General features: G+C 38.4%; 2 protein-coding genes across 5 annotated transcripts in view; both read left to right on the top strand.

Annotated features, from left to right (window-relative positions):
- IRAG1 (inositol 1,4,5-triphosphate receptor associated 1) overlaps window positions 1-4,441 on the top strand; it is an 88,194-nt gene extending 83,753 nt beyond the window's left edge. For all 4 annotated transcript variants that reach the window (XM_063289464.1, XM_063289466.1, XM_063289465.1 and 1 more), the window contains one exon: window positions 784-4,441. In XM_063289464.1, coding sequence (XP_063145534.1) covers window positions 784-1,033 — 250 coding nt within the window. In that variant the 3' untranslated portion in view covers window positions 1,034-4,441. The remainder of the gene's footprint in view (window positions 1-783) is intronic.
- A 2,726-nt stretch (window positions 4,442-7,167) lies between these two features.
- On the top strand, window positions 7,168-21,089 carry LYVE1 (lymphatic vessel endothelial hyaluronan receptor 1). The gene is made up of 6 exons (XM_063289463.1): window positions 7,168-7,436; window positions 10,351-10,519; window positions 12,035-12,174; window positions 15,271-15,537; window positions 18,243-18,321; window positions 20,284-21,089. Exons 1-6 carry the CDS (start codon window positions 7,253-7,255, stop codon window positions 20,459-20,461), a joined length of 1,017 nt encoding a protein of 338 aa, XP_063145533.1. The 5' UTR covers window positions 7,168-7,252; the 3' UTR covers window positions 20,462-21,089.

Below are 21,089 nucleotides of genomic sequence, written 5' to 3'. Positions count from 1 at the left end.
AGGCCAGTCCACCAATCCACCACACCACTGGTTCATTGTGCTGCCAAATTTCTCTGTTGCAGCCCGAAATCCCTCTGTCTCACCGCAGCTCGCCAAGGCCCGTGTCACAGGGTTCGCGTCGCTGGCTAAAAAGGGGTCAAAAGATGGTCCCAGAGAGCCCCAGGCCCACAAACCGACACTACCCCAGGTCGCTCCACCAAGGCTCCCGGCATGGCTGAGGTCCTCCAGAGTCTGCCGCACTGCCAGCCTAGTCTGCCGCCATGGCGCTGGCCTAATCTGCTGCTGCGCCGCCAGCCCAGTTTGCTGCTGGCCTGGCCTGCTGCCGTGCTGCTGGCCCGGTCTGCTGCTGCACTGCTGGCCTGGTCTGCTGCCGCACTGCCCACAGTGCCGCCGGCCCGGTCTGCTGCCGTGCTGCCAGTACAATCCTCTAGGGCTTGCTGTCCTGTCAAGGCCCAACCGAGCTCGCCACACTTCGCCACTCCAGTCCACTCCATTCTGGGATGGTAAACTTTTCTTCAAAAAGAGACTTTTGTACTATATACATTCTTAGATTTGAAAAAACAAGAGAATCCAAATGGATAAACAAGAATAAAGGCTGCCATAATGGGGGCCACCCCAGCTTTCATATTCAGCACAGGACTGAATAAATCATGTATATTGCTAGATCTGAGTCTTAAAGTAGATAGTAGCATTGCAGATAGTAGAAACCTATGATTCAGAATGTTTCCCAAAAAATTTTTTTTTAATTTTTTTATTTACTCTTCTTTTTTTTCAATTTTACAGCAAACTTGAAGTTGTTATCCATTACGTACAGATACTGTATCCCAAACTGCATAAACACTGGAACGTGCTCTGGATTGTAGCAGCCATTATTATAATTTTTGCTGTAGTGCTGGGGACCTCCAGTTTATACAATTACTTCTTCTCCTATACGGAGGGATCAGATGCACCCCAAGTGAAACCTGCCTGTTCTGCTGCCCATCAGTATTCTTGGGGGAATTCAGGACTACAACATGACCAGTGCACAGAGTAACAAAATCATGCCTGGGGGGAAAAGCCAATGACAAGACACCAGGAAGCACCCATTTTGAAACTTGAAATGAACAAAGCAGAGTACTGTCAGAGTACGTGGTGGTTAAATGTAGTCAGTAACCCACTGCTTCGTTTCTTTTATGTCACCAGTTTTGTGAATGCATTGTGGTTTTTAATTAACCAGATACACCAGCCAATAAATCTGTTTTCTCTGTTATGGTAATTGTTATTTGATTGATGTGCCTCAGTATCAGAATAATTATATGGGAAATACAAAGATAGAGAAGGGATAGAGAAGTTCATCAGTGGAATATAAATTCCACTCCTAAAGAATGTCACAACAGCCTTCGTGCTATATAAATGTCAGCATTAATTCTTCGTATAAATTTCAGTTTGGCACTGTTCAATAACATCCTAGAGAACTGCATTTGACTTCACAATTACAGAGATGAGCTAATGGTAAAACTGCAAAATACTGATATGTTGGTTACAGATTCCATACTTATGAGACAAGTCCCTTGCTACCTTCACCACAAAAAGAGGTGGAATGCAGGCTGGAGGCATGTGTTTTTGTTAATTACGTTTTTTTTAAGGTGAAACTTTACAAGAACTACATATATAAAGTTCTACCATGTTCCAGTAAGATGAGATAGTATTGTAGTAATGGTTAGGTTCACAGATCATACTAAGCCATATTTATTTTATTATACTTTATTGAATAAACCATAGTCAGCTGGATTTGCACACTGCTGCCCAAAAGTGGTCTTCTAATCACAGTAGCTAGATTTGCACAATATGCTAAGATGAAAGCAAACCAATTTTTTCTTAGAGCATTTGTGAGCCCAGTCAATGTGCTGCATGTATCACAGTGGGTAGAACAATTGCCTTATAAGTAGAGCAACCGTGAAGAACTGTATTTCACAGGAAGGGTGAGGGTGAGCCAGGCAAGTATGTGTGAGCTTGAAATGACAAATTGGGGCATCCTTACAAAGTACTAATCAATTGAATAAAGGACTTAAGATTTCCTTCCCCTATTTTTGTTCCTTCAGAACAACAGAGTAGCAGCTAAGATCTTAAACCCAAACTAAAGTAGCTTAAGAGATAGTGTTTGTCAGAAAGCATGTGAAAATTTGTATTATCTTCATTCTCTTTATTCTGATGAACCTGTTTGTCCAAGGTCTTTTTCCCACAAAAAACTAAGCCATGATTTGATTTGGCTCTGGCTTAGTATGATCAATGAACCCTCCTATTATGGCTTATTGTTATATACACATCAGGCTGAGGTTTGTTTCTGATTTTTTAAAAATCACGATTATATGTGAAAATGCTGTTAGCACCTTAACAGCAGAACTCTTTCACATTCTGTAGCAAACATTAAAATATACAATTAAATCTAAATGTTTGGAATGAAAGAAAGCTTCTTAGTAAGTTGGCAGGAGATGCTGTGTGGTCCTTGTCCTCCTTGGAATCAGAATAGAGGGGTTTTGTTCCTGAAGGTATAAATAGATTTCCTGACACAATTCAAGTTAGGAGATAACAAACTGCAAGCATAAGCTCACATAAATAAAAGTCAACCGGATAGCAGGACTTGCTTCCAAATAGAACTGCTTAAGATCAGGGTGAAAGAAAGGCTGCAGTTCAGGCATTCCTTTCTGGTTCATTTCAGCTACCAGAATGCAGACAGCCCCAGAATATATTTTTACTATTCATAGTTATTACTTGGCAAATGCGTGATGTATGCTGAGATCACACTGCATTAGCCCTTCTCGCAAATTTATTTGGCATTCTTTGGTGTTTGAAAGGGACTGACAAACACACACAAGATATGAACTTTTCCTTGAAGTGTATATGTGAGTGAAGTTCTGTTCTACCTCAGGGTGAGTGACCTGTGGTCCAAGGCTAGTATGCAGCTTGCAATCCCCAGAATCCCCCAGATGGTGCCACCAATCCAGAATGAAGAAAACAGGCAAGTTCTAGCAGCAGGGGTGGGGGGGCTTGTTTTGCCCCCAAAGCTGCTAAATGGGTATGTCAAACCTCTATAAGGCCTAAAGTATTTATTTTGTACCATCAAATTTTCCAAATTTGAAAAAACGGGCAGCAAATGTTTGGCCCTGTTACCCCCAATATCATCAGAATATTCCTTCAGGCTGAAGCACATCACAAAGTACAGATCATATCTGGGAGAAAAATCTCCCATTCTGTTCTGCACCTTGAGAAGTACACAGAGGCAGAGCCTATGGTGAAATTTTGCCCCAGATCAGCTGTCAGCTGTCTTTCAATGTAATAAGGAGGAAATAGATGTGAAATTGTTTGAAATAGAAGCTTTTCCCAGGGATAATTTGCATGTTTTATGTTAAGTAGTTTTGAGTACCTAGAGGTTAATAAGTGAAGTGGCTACCACTGATGCTCAACACAACTTTGTATATATTTTGGTGTTACCAACAATGGCATTCCACTGTGGAATTATCTCCTTTCTCTTCTCAATCTGGGTAGCAAACTTCATGATACAAGGCATTGGAGCAATCCCTAAATGCTATGGGTAAATAAAATAGTGGTATCAAGCATGTTCAGTAAGGCTAGTGAGAATGTGTATAATTTGCTGTCAAACTGGAAGGGGGAATGAAAGAGGCTAAGGAATTAGATCAACTGCTGTATTACTCAATTAAGTAACTTCGCTAATAAGAAAGTTACAATTCAGTTTTCATTCCAGTGTAAGAAAAAAAGTCTTGAAATGCTTCATACACAAAATGTTTAGCATACTTACTCTTATATTCAATGAAGAAATTAGGAATTAATGGCCTAATTAAAAACTCGAAGCAATGTTGAACAATTAATTCATCCTAGAGAGTGGAATATTATATGTAAGGTGAATGACTGTCTTTACAAAGCAAAGTACTGAGATAAACAGTTTTTCTTCAGCTATATCCAAACCATTACTTTTTCATTAATATGATTTGAAGTCACCTATAATTATAAGGTGTAATAATGGCTCACTAATGGTTATTGGCAGATTGAGATACAAATCAATAACCATCTTTTCTCAAGAATATTTTCAAAAACTAGAGCCTTTGTTTCATTACAGTTACAGAACATAGACATTTGTATATTTTCAAATTCATAGGATTTATACACCTCCTAAGGGTAGATCATCTTACTCCCTTTGCACCAAAAATAGGTGCTGCTTCAAGGTCTGGTTGGTTGGATTTTTTTCCTGAAGTGCAATATTTATTTATTTGGCTTTAACAAGACACAATTGTTTCTTGTGTACAGCACTGATGTTTTTAAATAAGAGGAATTCAAGAGTCACTATCTTTTGTTTAAATCTTGTAAGATTTTGCACAGGTGTGCTAGTATTGTACTGTATAGCATCACATACTTGAGATTTGGAAATAAAAATATTGTTTCAGAATCTTCTGTGTTACTCAAATGTGATTTATACATTTGTTTGTGTGCATATAATAGCAATTCATCAAGAGAATAAATTTTAGTATGAACAATACTAAGATTTTTATTCTGCCAGATTTTGCTTTTATTAGTACAGAATAAAACACTGAAGTTCATAATTGTTCTGTCTTCATAGATGGGAGTCTTGCCGATAAACCAACAAGGAAGCAAAAAACAATGATTATTCGTTTTAAGACTTCCTTTGTGCTTTAAGGGCATTTTGTATAATTTCTAGACAGGGCTGGCTGAGAACATTTTGCTGTCTGAGGCAAAGCAAGTGGTGCCTCCACCCACAGGATGCAGAGAACCTAAGACAATTTTGGAACAGAGGTCAGAAAATTGAGCGAACACCACTCTCAATCCCTATTATATTAAAAAAAAAAACCTTTTACTAATCATATTTGGCTACATGAAAGATTAGAAATCTGTGATTAAGTGTTGTTCAGTTACAACTCCCAGTAGCCCCAGCTAGAATGGTGAGATGCTGGGATTTGTAGTTTAGTATCCCCTGGAGGCATAGTTTCCCCAGTCCTAAGCTACAAGGTGGTGTCAAATAATGATAATCAAAGTTGATAGAATTGCCCTATTTTGAATGTGGCTAAGGAGTGTAGTGTGGAGAACAGACTTTCTGGCCACAGGCACATAAAATGGATTTTTTAACCACAGTTCATTGAATGCGCCTGTCTACCCAAAAATGACAGAAACTTTAATTAATTGAAATATGGTTTAAAATATAAAAGTTTATTAATAACAAATAGGATGTTAAAACAGATGGCACTAGGGAAATTAAAAGCTCAGCCTAAGTAAAAATTAAGCTGGGTTCCTGGGGGCAAGAACCTGGTGGCCTCTCTTGTTTGGGGACTTCTAAAGTCTGGGAGGAGCCACCAAGAAAGCTCTGTCTTGTGGTCCTACAAGTGTATCTTCACTAAGTGTATCACTAAGCATATGTTTTTGTGTTTCTTACATTTACACAATTGACAGTCCTTTCTGCAAATTTTTTTTAAAAATCTGAAGACCATCTTCTGTGGTGGGAAACAGCAAGAACTGTAGCATACACTTCTGGCGTTCACTCGGGATGTTGGTTTAGAACAGAGTTTCTCAACCAGGGTTCCCTGGCACCCTGGGGTTCTGCAAGAGGTCACTAAGGGTCCCCTGGGAGATCACAATTTATTTAAAACATTATTTCAAGTTCGGGTAACTTCACATTAAAGAGGTAAGTTTCGTTCTTTATTTTTAGTTTAAAAACATTGTTAATGCCTATAATACAGGCCTACCCATGAAATGAATATAATAATTTTGTAATGTCTGGCCTATATTTGAGCCTGAATGTGCAGGGGTTCCCCAAGGGCTCCTCCAGGGTCAAAAGATTGAGAAAGACTGGTTTAGAGTATGCTGACATTTCCCCACCCATACCACTGTCAGTATCCTTCCTCGTTGGCCTTGCAGGCTGTGGTGATGGAAATCGCCACTAAGTATCATCTAGAGAATTACAATTTTCACACCTGTTTTAAAGTTTCTTATTTCTTACTTACATTTTCTGTCTCAGTAGATGGTAAACTTAGTTGACCTTGGCTGATCCAGAAGAAGGTAAGCAGAGTTCTTCCTGGTTAGTAGTGGGATGGAAGACCACCAGCAGGCTAGGCTGGAAAGTCAAAAAGACTTCCAGCATCAGGCAGTAGAAAACCACTTCCATATTCTTGCCATGACAACTACATGAACATCTTCATGGAGGCCCTAGGACAGTGGTTCTAAAAACTGGGGGTAGTTACCCCCAAAGGGGTAATTTGGGCATATCCTGGGGGTAAAGGAAACAAATTCTAATTGCTTGTTTATAAGTCGAGGGTCCAGTTTGGGACTGCTGCTGCTGAGATGCTGTGTAAAGCAACAATCTGCTTTGGGTGTGTGTGGGTGGTGGTGGTAATGACATTATTTAAGACTGAAAAGGGGATAATTCGGTCCAACAGTTTTAAGAACCACAGTCCTAGGACTTGAGTTTGGCTCTAGGATGTCTGTACCTGCACCTTTCCATGAAGAATTTGGAGATCTCCTAACAGCCAGTTTTGTAAACTGCATACAAAAAGAGATAAAAATGCAATAGCACAGAATACATCCAGAATAAAAGTAACAGCAAAAACGAAATGCACTATTTAAACAAAAACTCACACTCAAAAGATTATAAGGTAGGTATCAGGCAAGCCTTTCTGGAGATGGCATTCCACACTTGGAAAAACCTTTCCTGGAGTAGCAGCCCTTTTGCCTCATTTTGCTGGGGCATCTTAAGGCCCAAGAAGGTACATATGGGAACAGACATTCCATGAAGTCATTACATTCATTTCATCTTTCAACCCAACATCCATTTTAGAAAGTAATTTAGAACTCATGATTCAGTGTCTATGTTCAGCAGTAGCCAGCCCATGTTACGTCTTTTTCTTGTGAACAGCTGCATGAGTCGGATGAAGGATGAGCAAACTGCAACTGACTAAACAGGAACTATTGCAGAATGAGCACCTGAGGTACACTGGGAAATCTTCCCACTGTTTATAAGAACAAGAGTATTACACTGTGTTATCTCTCTTCCTCAGATGCATGTTTTCTGAGTCAGCACTCATTGTGTTTTCCAGACTGCCCATGACAGGTTGGGGTGGGGGGGAGGTGTCATGTGTTTTCAGATAGTGACCTTGGTCAGTGAATGGCTTTTGAGCTGAGCAACAAGTTCAGCCCTGCTTGTAAAATAGTCAGTGGCTGTTAAGCAACTCATGAGGAAAGAACACATTGGATGTGTTCAAGGGGTGATTTAGCATCACACTGTATTCCCAACGTTGCAGGAAGAGCAGCAATCTGGCCTGAATCTCTCAGCCCTCTGGTGTTACCAACAATGGCATTCCATTGTGGAATTGTCTCCTTTCTCTTCTCAATCTGGGTAGCAAACTTCATGATACAAGGGACAATTCTTCTGACAGGTATGTTTTCATAAACTGCCAGTTTTTCAAAATATTCTGAGTCTTGCACCAAGGAAGTATATCTTTTAAACAAAAATTTCAATATTGTAAGGTACAAGATAATCAATTCTATCTCATTGCCCTTAGAAGGAATATTTGCAGCTTACAAATTGGTTCAAGGGGTAGTATTAGGGAACACAGAGTAGGAGTAAGCAAAATGACTTATTCTATAGAAACCTTATTCTCTATAAAATATTTTTATGATGGGCGATTTATAATTTAAAAGTTTGAAACTATTCCCAAAATTTAAAAATTACTCTAGAGCAAACAAAATCAGAGGAGGGAGCACAAATTATTTCCAGGAGTAGCAATGTTGGTCTTTTATTTATTTATTTATTTACAGCAAGAAACATCGAATCAGGTTATGGTACCTTCAAGTCTAAGAGATGTGTTGTGGCCAGAGTTCTAGCAAATGATCCTCAATCTGATCAGATTGTGAAGAACACTAGCCATTTCTGTTTCTCAGATTGGCGTATCATGGTTAGAAAGGAGATACTGTGCCAATTAGCAAAGCGTAGTTGCAAAGTGCAGAAGGAATTTTATTTATTTAATTACTTCTACACATTCACATACACTTTGCTGGTTGGTACAGTGTCTCCTTTCTAACCATGATATGTCAGTTTAAGACATGGACATGGCCTATATTGTCATGGGATAGAGCTAATTTTGTCATGTGGCTGGAGTATTGTGGTCAGTTAGGAGGCATGGATGGGATAGGAGGCATGGGTAGGGTGTCAAGCCAAAGCATTATGAAATGCTTTGGCTTGACAAATGCTTTAGCTTTATATTTTTATTGTATTTTTAATTGTAATGGTTTTATATTTTAATCTTGTTTTATTGTAAGCCGCCCAGAGTCCCCCCGTTGGGGAGAGATGGGCGGCGAATAAATTTATTAAATAAATAAATAAATAAAATGGCTTTCTGTTCTGAGCACTTCAAGTAGAAAATAGTAGCATTTCATATTACCAAAACAAGTACCCCGGCTATTTAGGATGTGTGTTCTGCTAGGTGATACAGTTCCATCCTATACCGAGACGAGAAATATATACAGAACAGCTAAGGGTGAGAACAGGGTCTTTTTGTTCATTTGTTTGTTTTTTGCTTTTGTAAAAAAGCCTTAGAAACTGACTTTTTAAAAGGGCCAAGTGTTTCTTGCACTAAAATGCTGCTTCTTGCTACATTCAGCAGTTGTCACAATCATCAAATCTTTTGATCTTTTTCTTTGGCATATATTTAGTGGTGGTATTTTGAGGGGAGTTCTTTGTTTTTTGTTTTGTTTCGTTCATTTTGTTGTGAATGCCTTTGTGTTAAGATATTTAAATATTAGAAAGTCAAAACTCATTATTTCACTACTGTCAACAAATTTAATTTGGTCATGAAACAAACTTTGTGGGAAAAGTTATATTTTGTTTCTGTGATAACAGGCAGTCATCTGCACTGGCAGATGTCACTGTTGAGTGATCATATTAGAAAGGCATCATGAGGTAGTGGCAACAGACTTGCAGTACAAATAGTTAAGTGTTACTGGAGGGAAGGAAGGATTAATTTGGAAAGGACAGAAATTAAGAAGAGTGCTAAGCTTATCGAAGTTAGACTGCATAGACTAGACTAAGATCTAACACAAAACTGGTCAAGGGCTTTCTTCTCTGAAGGCAACATTCCCTTAAGGATAATTTGTTGGGGGAAACATGTATGTGGCTCAAAGCAAACAAAGCCACCAATTCTTTTCCTTCTGGAAACCCCCTTTTCTCTCTCCTTCTAGCACTCTTTCTCTTGTCTACCTTCTTCTTTCTAATGCATCAGGCTGCCTGGGCCTCCAATTACCCACTCCACCTCTTTTTTTAGAAAATATGTTTTTTTAAAAACCTTCTTTTAAATAAGTTTTTTTAATTGAAGTTTTCAATGAACATAGTAAAAACTAATACCAACTAAACTAGAAGGAAAAAGAAAAGTAAAAGTAAAGTTCAGAAGGTGTAGAGAAAAGAAAAAAGGAAAAAACAGAAAAGAAAAAGAAACAAAGACAGTAATAAAGAAAAGGCTTCCAACCTTCATCATACCAAGCATAAGCTACAATAGTAACTTTTCACCATCTTTTAAAATTACAAATAAAAAACCTCTTCTTCCCATAACCTAACTTTTATCTATACGCAATCCACAAATCATCATCTTTTCAATCCTGGTTCAGCAAAAAGTCCATTAGGAGTTACCAGAAACATCAAACAAATAGTTTATCCCTGATCAAATAGTCTAACTTCATACTCCTTCTTTTTGCTGTTCACTGTCTTAACCTTTAAATCATTCCAATGGAATTGCAGGATTTGATCTTTCATCAATCTTTGGCATTCAAAAGGAATCTTCAAAACATTCATCAGTCTACTTTATAAATCCCAGAAAGAGGCACTGTCAAGGACTTCTCAAGCCTGGATACATGGTTTTACCCCCAATGAATTGTTTTTGCCCAGCCCCATTGTCCAGATCCCATAGTGTGAGGTAGTTTTGGCAGAGAGATAGATACCATACCAAGTCCTCTAGGAAATTGATCTGATGCTTGAAAACAGCTCTTCCCTGTCCTTGTCTGAGATTCAAACCCACCTTCTCCCTCTGGGTGCCTACTGGGTGCACTGGACCACAATCTCTCTACCAGTTAAAGGAGGCTGTTGTAAGCATTATACCAATTGGCTCCCATAAGTGGAATCTCACAGCTAAAGAATCTTGGGTGTATGCAGGACCACCATCTGTAATACCAGAGGAGCTTTGTCACTCACTTCAATAGTAGTGAATTAAGACTGAGTAATGGTACTCACTCTGCAATGCAAATCAGTAAATAACTAATATCCATAAATAATCACTTTGATGTATTTCTGCTCATTTGCAGATATTAACATGTCAAACTGCAGAATTGCTGGCGTAACTCTTGTTGCAGATAACAAAAAAAATAATTTTGATTTTGCTGAAGCAAAATCAGTTTGCAAGAAGCTGGGATTAACGCTAGCACAAAAATCCAAGATTGAAACTGCTCGGAAGCATGGCTTTGAAACCTGCAGGTACAGAAAACCTTTCCAACATGTACTTTTAAGTATTTTATGTTAATGTACATACAGATTATCTTTTTGTTCATGTCATTTTTATAAAATGTCATTATCACTCAGAAATAAATCAAGATTAGAAGCATGCAATTAAAAATTAAATAGCCTCTCCTATTCTTATAGCAGAAAAAGTTGGTTATTTATTCCCAAATTAAATTTCCTCTCTTTTTTTCCCCATAGAATCATATGCATAGATTTAAAACCGTTAAGTATGTTGTTTGTGTATAAATATGAATGCGTCTCAATCGAAGTGAATATTTGTAGCTCAGGGTTGAACTGTGGAGTCCTTGGTGCTCTCTGAGCCTTGTTGTTCTCTTGAAGATGTTTCATTGTCAGACTAGGCAACATCTTCAGTGCGCATTGCCAGACTAGGCAACATCTTCAGTGTGAAGTTGCACTGAAGATGTTGCCTAGTCTGGCAATGAAATGTCCGCAAGAAAACAACAAGGCTCAGAGAGCACCAAGGACTCCACATGAATGAGTCTGACTTCAGATAAGCACTTGAGGTGCACTTAAATGTATGCCTAGTATAATGTGTAACTTTTGCCCCCTTGAAACAGGAACTGGCTATGCCTATCACAGACTTCTCACAATTTTCCTCAGTTTTCCAAAGGATGTATCATTGTGTCATTGAGGGTTGCATTTCACTGCACCTAATCTAAAAGTTTTTGGACCTTTTCTACTCTTTGCAAACTGATTCAAGCTGCGGGCCGCACATGGCATTTGAGCGAAGTGACCTGTGCCAACACCCCAAAATGAAACTGGGCTGAGTCGGGACAAAAAGAAAGTTAAATAATTAAATAGTCATCAATGATATTAATTAAATTAAAATTAAATCATAATTTATATAGCAAAAGGCAAGACAATAATCTTGCATCACAGGGAGGATATCCAATTCAGGAACAATTCTAACAATCAGAATATACAGTCAGGGAGCCTATCACTTCCCCAGGGTTTGCTGAAAGAGCCGAGTTTTTATAGCTATACGAAAGCCCAACAGACTCAGGACTACATGAACCTGAGGGGGGATCTTGGTTTGCAAATCTGCACCTTCTCTTCTGGTCCCCCAGCTCAAGTTCCAGTAAAATCCTTTGGGGACTTTCTGAGTCAAGGTATCTTGGCTTTGAAAAGCCCCAGTCCCAGAGACCGGTGGAGAGACAGAAGGAAGAATCCAGTCAGATTCCCATCTACTCTACAGTTGGAGTTCCCAGTGCCAGGGGATTGTACCCTAAAAGTACAGAGTGCTTTGCTTTCTTTCTGAGTAAAGAAGAAGAGTAGGCTGAGAAAGTGACCTTCAGACATGATATTATAAGCTTCAAGACTGAACAAGGAAGTTGGGAATCACAAAACTGAAGAATAATATCCTTTAGTCTATACTGAGTTTAGTCTATACTGTATATGCACACTTGGAACAATGACACTTCATTGTTGCTAGGGTCATGTATCTAACAGAAAAAATGCTTTTCATTGTAGTTTTGGCTGGGTAGCAGAAGGCTATGCTGTCATTTCTCGGATAATTCCAAATGAAAAATGTGGTCAGAATAAAACTGGGATCCCCATCTGGAGAATACCCCAGAACAAGAAAGCTCGGGTTTATTGTCACAATTCTTCAGGTAAGTGGGATGAGATATAGATTATATAATAATCTGCATCAGAATCCTTCCTGAAAGTGTTAAGGTGATAATATTTGTGCCCTGCTACTAGAAGATTGTGGCCATCTTTTGATAATCCAACATACACAGCTTCACTGTACAATAACTTGTTGGAGAGCCTGAGAAACTCACAAATTGCAAGTTATACTATTAGCCAGTCAGCTATGCCACTGTTGACAAGTTTACCTGTTTTTCCCTTAGTCAAAGTATATAGCATGGAAGAGCATTATGAAATTTAAAGGTGTGCCAAAAACATACTGTTTTCTAGGTTCAGTTTAAAAAGCTATACTGTAGTAAGGTTAGGGATGGATCAGCATTATTACTGGCAAGAAGTTCTTCTGAAGTTGACTTCTCCTCCTGGGTCAGGGAAGAGGACCTGTTTGTGGGAGAGTTCCTTCTCCTGCTTTGCTCCCAACTTATAGAATGCATTTTCTTGGGATCTGCACTTGGCCACACTCTCTCAGAGATACAAAATCCGTAAAGACATACAGCATCTCTATCACAAGGCTTGCTAATCATTAATTTCACTAGTAATTTTAATTTAATGGTTTTTTTAAACATTAACTGCTTTGAGTAGAAGGATGGCTTTTAAGTCAGAGAATTAAATAAAACCCATTAAAGAGCATTAAAAAAGAAGAAGACTGCAGAACGTTTTGCCCTCTAAAATAATCTAAAATGGACCAGAATGAAGAATACTGTAATCTCAAAAGTACTTGCAAGGTACCTGGAGTTCCTATGTTGTCATCTGGAATACTCCCCATACTTATCTCAATGGGGTGAATTGATGGAGAAGCTGCATCTTTTAATCAGAAATGATTACGGGGCCTTCAGCACCTCACTGAAGATAAACTTTGGTCACTTGGACAATTTAGGGTAAACTGGTAATGCACTTTCTGAGATCTCAGGAAGGGTTAAAAACCTTAAAGATATTTCTATTTGACTCTGAATAAAGAGAAAAACCTTAAAGAGTTTTACCGGATGGCATGTGCTTGAAACATGAAAGGTGTACCACTAGGAAATTGGAAGGTAGGGCATAGTTTCATTCATGTGACATTTGCCCAGCCTCATTGAACACAACTCTCCTAAGAACTCTAACAGAGAAAGACATGTAGAAAATGATTCAATATTAGGAAATTGAAATCCTAATGAGAATGCAGGATTCTTAAAGTATACATCACGGTCATCAGTGAAATTAAAAAACAGTACATGTGGCCTAACATGAAGGCCCTATCATACTGAATCTTTTGGTCTGTCAATTTTAAAAGGGCAGCCTATACATGATTCTAATACTAATTTTTAAATCAGATACTATAATTTCTCATTTAAGGAGACATAAATCTTTTAAGGAGTCTATTTTAATAACAAGCAAACAACCACCATGTTTTTTGCCATGGTTGTTCATGGTAACAAGCATGTTTATCATAAAATGCTGCTGGTCAGAACCCAGTGATCCTTTTGGCTTTCCCACAGAGGCTCATAGCAATATCACAATATTGCTAGCATTAACATCCTATTCAGTTCATTAAAATGTGTCATCACGTTTCCCACCAGGGACTTACCTCAAGAATGGTGCAAAGGTCATTTCCCTCCATCGCTGTAAATATTGAGGTGGCAATTCTGGTATTATAACAGTTTTCAAGCTATATAAAATATTGAAATTTGATCTTTAAAATAAGAATTATTTAATCTCAAGAGTCCTTTTCTGTGTGGTTTATACATACAGTAGTATAGCAGGACACATCACACCACTGGACCATTTAAATGGAGATTTTTCTACCAATATAATGGGTGACTTTTGGAATCACTGTTTTTCCTGGTCAGAGGGTCAAACTAGATGCACTGTTAATTGTGTTGATGCAATTAATGTGCATGCTTGTATTCTCCTGTACATACATTTGTTATCAAGAACACAGGGTAGAAACTGGGAGATGTAATACTTTCTTATTTCCATAGAGAATCACTTTGGTCTCCAACCCCACACCTGGATTTTCCTATATAGTCTGGTTAATTGCATATTTTAAGAAAGGAAACAATGTACCAAGCAAACATTCCAGCCAATGACATTTGACTTTCTATGATCTTGAGCAAGCATACTCAGTTTTTATTTGCCGCTTTGGGGAAGGAGGGACATTCACTATTTTATTGCATTATTTTGTCAGGGGTATCCACAGAGAGAGTGAAAAAAAATCAATATAGTGGCTACAACCATGTGATTGAAACCCTGCTCCTTTTATTGTGCATTGTGTGGGGGTGGGAGGCTTCAAATATACAATTGTGGCCAACATCTTGACTTTTTTGGACTTGCTGAGAATGCCCCTGCTTTTTCTGATAGCCCCCTCAGTTTTCTAGATGGCACTAATCCTGTCAACACTGACCCACTGAATTCTGTATTAGAAGGAAAAGCAACAAAGTGAAAAAATGACAAGTAGAAATATATTGATTTAGAACACAATCTTGCGGTGGCTAGGACACCATCCATGGCACCCTAGTGTTCTTCCCTCAGTGACTCAATTACAGGGTGACATTGGATTGTCCTATGACACACTCCTAAAGGAGATGGTCTTTCCAGCATTGGAAATGTCCAGCAACGAAAATTGCAAACTTAAGTGTGACAAAGGTGGAGCTCAAGGCTTGTTTGGGAAATGCAACTCCACTGAAGTCAACCAACCTTTGGTTTCTACCATACCCAGATGCAGAGACTAAAGTAGATTACCCTATTCTGATCTAAATGAGTTCTCTCCCATTTAGAAACAAACAGTGAAACAGGGAGGAAGATTTATGACAGCAGCTTCTTCCTGAACTTAAACTTGCAGGGATAAATGCAGCAGAGTTACCTCTGACAGACGCTTCAACATCAGACTATCTGAGCAACCTAATAGGATTGCTCTGTTACTCTCGTTCCTTTTAATTATGTAGAATAGTGTTTCTCAGCCTTGGCCGCTTGAAGATATGTGGACTTCAATTCCCAGAATTCTGTCCCCTGCATTCTGTTTTTAAAAAATGTGTGTCAAATAGCATCAACAAATCTCACCCCATTGCTTTTTGCTCACTTTTCAGATACGTGGATTAATTCATGCATCCCGGAAGTAAGCACAGTTGTGTTACCAGACAGTTCTACTGAGACGAATTCCACTTCAACAGCCTCATTTCAGGACACCACAGCAGGGGTTGAAACAACTCAATTACTACGAACACTGAAGCCCCAAAACTATCGTATTGTATGTGTGACAGAAACTTTAACAAGCAAACCTACTTCCAAGAAGGAAAATCTGCTTTTCACTGACAAACGAACTGCCTTTAAAAATGATGGTGCCCCCTTTGGAGGTAACAGCCATACTCAGGGCTTTGAGTTCTATGGTTTTATGATGGAGAGAGGACAAAGCAACATCTCAGCTTTAAAATGTTTACTGGCTTAGAGGGGAACTCAAAAGGTGGGCTTTTGAGGTGGCAAGATGAATCAAACCGCTATAAAAATAAGTGTAGTCTTTTCCTTTTGACATGTTGCAAGCCCAGCAATTCTACAGTCCAAATAAGGCAATTGAGAGCTGCTCTAACATAGTGGCTGAAGAGTTGCTAGTCCAAATCTTGTCTGAACACACTAGGTTTTTTATTTCCCTCAGCTTCAGCATTCCTCTTCCCTGCCCTCCAGCTACCTGACTTACCAGATATGTATTTGGTAAGAATTATAAACAGACAATGCATATGAAGAGCTTTAAATATACCAAAGCACCATAACAAAGTATTAATCGGCTTTTCTCATCTACTCAACAACTAGAAAATTCTCTGTAATTCTGTTACACTCTATACAAGAGAGATCTGAAATCTAAGGGAAAGATTTTGTTTTCCCCAAGATTTGGGCCATACGGTATTATTATTGCTACTTCTACTTCTACTACTACTTGCTATTAATACTAAACCGGCAGCTGTTATGCTGAAAGTGACCCCTTAGTCAGCCTCCTGCACCAGTTTCATTTCTAAGAATGCCTCTGAATACATGCGGAAAATGAAAATGAGTGACTGACACACAGGGACTTTGTACACCTGAAAAACCTCAAAAGTATGCTGAAAAGGGCAAGAAAGTATTCTGACATAATTGAGGGCATTTTTTCAGGGGGAAGGGGGTGCCTTCGAGTCAGTGTGTTGACTCTTGGTGACTGCCTGGACCAGTCCCTGCAGTTTTCTTGGCAAGGTGTTTCTGAAGTGGTTTGCCATTGCCTGCTTCTCTAGGGCTGAGAGAGAGTGACTGGCCCAAGGTCACCTAGCCCTAAGGCAGAACTAGAATTCATGGTCTTCCGGTTTCTAGCCTGGTGCCTTCACCACTATACCAAACTGGCTTCTAAAAGAGGGCAGTGGTGACTGAAAACAGGAGGAATTGTTTGCCTGCCCTGTCTAGGTGTGGATGTGGACTTGTTAGCTGGTAGGTTTGTTTTGGTATTGTGCATGTTCAAAGGAATACCTCTGGACACTGAAAGTCGGACAATCTATGCCACCACTTTAGTTTCTTCAGCAGGTTACATTTATAGTAGCCTCACCAGATTGTCTTCAGGAAAGAGACATTTTGTTATTAGTATTTTCCACAGTAAGTAGTTCCGGCTAAAATAGGAGCAGCTTTCTAAGCTGTAGAAAAGCCAGTCTTTTTTTCACCCAAGATTCTGGACTAAATAGTTTCAAAGTCTTTTACAGAGTAGTAACAAAATTAGTCATTGTACCTGCTGCCCCTTTAAATTGCAGGCAAAAAATAAAAAAATTAAAATTAAAAACTCTTTCTTCAACTCCACTTGGCGAAAATAAGCACAAACAGCAACAAAGGTGCAGTAACAACCTTTTGGTAACGTATTGGGGCAAGCAATGGATTCTGGCCTATTGAACCCAGATTTGCAAAAGCAATAACCATGCATACACTCCTGCTATGCTTCTTTCTTTGCATTAGTGGAAAACAACTAGAAAGCCACAATTATAGAAAACTACTGGCCAGACATATTTACCATATATACTCGCGGATAAGCTCATCTGCGGATAGGCCAATGGTTGAATTTTTAACCAAAATACTATGAAAAATCCACCACCCATGGATAAGCTGACCCCCGAAATTGTTGTGTTTTTTCAATATATTCTGAAAAACTTCATTTGTTTTCAATAAGTGCTGTTTTCTAGAACAGATTCTGGTTTAATTTTTCACGATTGGCTTATCCGCGGGTGGCTCATTTTTCATGGTATTTTGGTTAAAAATTCGAGGGTCATCTTAGCTGCAGATGGGCTTACCTGCAAATATGTATGGGTACTTTTGAAAAGTATTACTGGCAGGTAGCCATCTACAGTATTGTTTAGATACAAATGTACCGAGGGGCTTTTTCTCTCAAATAGAAAAAAGGCCACCTATTGCTGGTTTGTTTGGGGCTGGGATGCCTGAACACGGTATTTTTTCCAGTTAAAAAAAGCCAAGGGAAAGCTCAAAACAATGCTCAGGAACGTTCCAATTAAACATTGAAGTTGGACAGTATGATAAGCAAAGGACAAGTGACTGAACAGTGGTGTGCATCCATGCCACGAGGGAGAGGAGATGGCAAGCACATTCACAACTAAATCATGGCAACGTTGTCCAATGCAACTATTAAATCCAAATTTGGACTGTGATTAATTGTTGATAAATAAACTAGGCTACGAAGCTAATCTTAAACCAGAAGAACTAGACTTAATCCCAGTCCAGATCCAATAAGAAATGATGCTTAATTGCTGGTTTCTGCTTGTTTGTACACTCGTACCCAGAGAGCAGAGCAGAAATATATTGTAGGACAAGCCTAGCTGCCTGAGGCCAATGGCTTAAACTCCTGCAAAGGAATCCATCACGGCATCCAACCAGTTATGGAGAACAGTATTGATTCTTCCAGCCCTGGAGTCCCACGCTATGAACACTGGGGGGAGCCACCTTGAATTTTCTTCCCGAAGCCATTGGTGAATACTGCCACCAGAGATTAAAAAAAGATTGTTCAGCCTCTAAGATTTCAAAGCTGCCTCTTTCTTCTTTCCAGCCATACCTATTGTGCTTCTGGTGCTTGCCCTCTTCTTCTTTGCAGCTGCAGTGGTTTTAGCAGTCTGCTATGTCAAAAAGTAAGTATGCTTGTTGCTTTGCATGTTCTTGAATTTTACTAGCAGCAAATACTTAGACGTTAACACTACCTTTTGGTATGTAATGGGACTTGGGCATTCTCAGATAGTGCTCTTAATTACTTGATTGTTTTGGTTTACTTTTTGAAAGTCCTTCTTGAACAGTCATAAAGGAATGTAGGGATAGGACCTTGATGCCACTTCAAGGCCATGACTGGTCTGCATTGGATCTGACCCAAATACAGGACCAAACATCAGTCCTGTTTTTCGGATGGGCAAATCCATAATACTGTACAGGTGAACTGCTCGTTAGCATTATATGGACTTGAGATCACATTTAATCATGCAGCCTCCTAGGATTCCTTAAAGCTGTATATATTATAATGAATGTACAGTAAAATCTCATTTTAATGAATTAATTAGGGAAAGGGGTATCCTTATTCAGGAATCCCCACTGAATTGAAAAATTGCAGGGATTTATATAATTTGCGTGATGATACCATTTGCATAAATACATCGTTATGCGGGTGATATAACATGATGCAAATGACATAATTTGTGCCACGCAAATGTCGCAAATGACATTATTTGCACCATTTGCAAATGATGAAAATTGCAGCGGAAATTTGCTCTGTCTCTTGCACTGAGCAACCTGGAGTTTCACTGTCCTCTAGTATACTTTCTAATATATGATTATTATGTTGTTATTAATCATATAATCATATATGATTATTATATGAGTATATGAGTATATGATTGCTTGCCTAAATTTCTTAAGCTATAAATTGTTCCAAGGATAGTAGTAGAGTTTAGTTTCTTGTAAGGACAGCAGTGCGTTGGAGACTCATGGTGATGAAATACCTGCCTTAACTGCAAAATTTTTAAAAAATAGTCACAAAATTGGGGCCACTATGGTGTAGTGTTAAGATGCTGGACCAAGTCCTGGGAGATCCAATTTAAATCCATACTTTGCCATGGAAGCTCACTGGGCAACACTGGGCCAGTCATTCTTTCTCAGTCCAAACTACCTAGCAGGTTTTATTGTAGGGGGAAAGAAAATGGAGGAAGGAGTGCTATGTATATACTGTGTACAGTATATCCTTGAGTTCCTGGAGGAAGGGTGGAATACAAAGTTAATAAACACATAATGAAATAGGGCACAGTGAAAGCAAACACTCCCTATAAGTAGATAGCTCAACTCCCTATCTTGCATCAGGACATTATTAGTAACCTTGAGAGATAGGGAATCCTCACTTATGAACCTTGATTTTTTAGCCTAAAAATATGAGTAATTAAAAAAAAAAGTTTGATATTTGCTACAGCCATTTATTACTTTTATATCCATATATTATCAAAATGCCCACATATATTTTTCTCAATTAAAAAAAATCAAAATATAATAGTTCATTACTATTATAGAAATATGTAACAAGCATAATTTCTAAAGTACATTAAAATCAGGTAAATGGTCAAAATAAATAGTTACCTTAACTATCTGTGAATCTGCAGGCTTGATCTCCGCAATTTTCCTTAGGTCACTCCAGGTCATTCCAGAAATCAGGATCTGCCACTAAATTAGACATACTGTTTTCCAGGGCCTGCACTTCAGAAGAGCATGAATGGGGTTTCTTTATTTCACATCAGATCAGTCTTTACTGCAGTCATTAGTTCAAGTGCATTTGTAAATGAACTTGAAAGCTAACTACTTTCTATCTATTTAAAACACTTTTTCTACCACCTCCCAATTTAAAAATAACAAATCAAAGTGGTTTATGGCAAAATATTGTTTCTGTCGGAACAGCTGAAGATGCTTTTAGAAAGATAATCCTGAAACATTGATTGCTGATACAGTATTTCAGATAAGGACAGTTCAAGATATAACGATGGCTTTAATTTCTAGAATTTCTGTATGATATATAAATGGCAATTATTGTTAATCAACTTTGCTTTTCAATTTGTTGCAAGATACAAGAAAAAGTCTATATTTTCAAACAAGGAGAAGAAAGATGAAATTGAAACCAAGAACATCAAAGAAATAAATGCAAAAAGCCAACCTCCAGAGCAGGGCCCAAAGAATGAAAAAAAGGAAGAACCAGAAGCCAAGCCTGAACCACCAGTAAAATGTTTGGAAGCAGAAGTTTAAGACAGAGCATCTAAATGAACAGACGCCACATGAACAAATGGCAGAAATTAATTAAAGTTTATAAATTGATAATTGTAAATACCACCAAAGTCAGTATTAGATGTGTCGTACAAACACTTTGTACCTCATATATATTAGCTTACACATTGTCAATATACAAATCATCTTCCTTACAGTAACACCTATACAGCGCACATTTTCAGTTTTGCTGCAAGACTTTGGGGCAGAGGGGATGTTTTCCAAAACACGAATTCAGACATGCAATTCAAACAAACAAACAAAAAATTAGGATTTTTTCTGTTGTTATACAAAGGATTTCATGGAGAACCCTGAATATGTGAACTAAATTAAGCAGAGAAACAGCTCCTGTATTTTTCAAATGATGGTAGCTTTAAAATATGTCTCTACTGTGGGGTCATCATAGAATTTCAAAAATGGAAAGAGAGATGGAAAAGAGCGAGTGGAAATGTCTGATTCACATACAGTAGAAGAATCCAGCACAAATTGTTACATAGCCACAGAAGATTTATGATTTGATTCCAGTTTCTGTCTCTTCTTGCCTTCTTTTTAAATATGGAAAAAAGTAAAAAATGATGACAATACAATCTGTTAATTGTATTTCTTTTTC

This window comes from Candoia aspera, chromosome 1 (assembly GCF_035149785.1).
Source record: "Candoia aspera isolate rCanAsp1 chromosome 1, rCanAsp1.hap2, whole genome shotgun sequence".
NCBI lineage: Eukaryota > Metazoa > Chordata > Lepidosauria > Squamata > Boidae > Candoia > Candoia aspera.
Note: the sequence above shows the minus strand (reverse complement) of the source record. Positions and strands in the feature narration are given on the sequence as shown.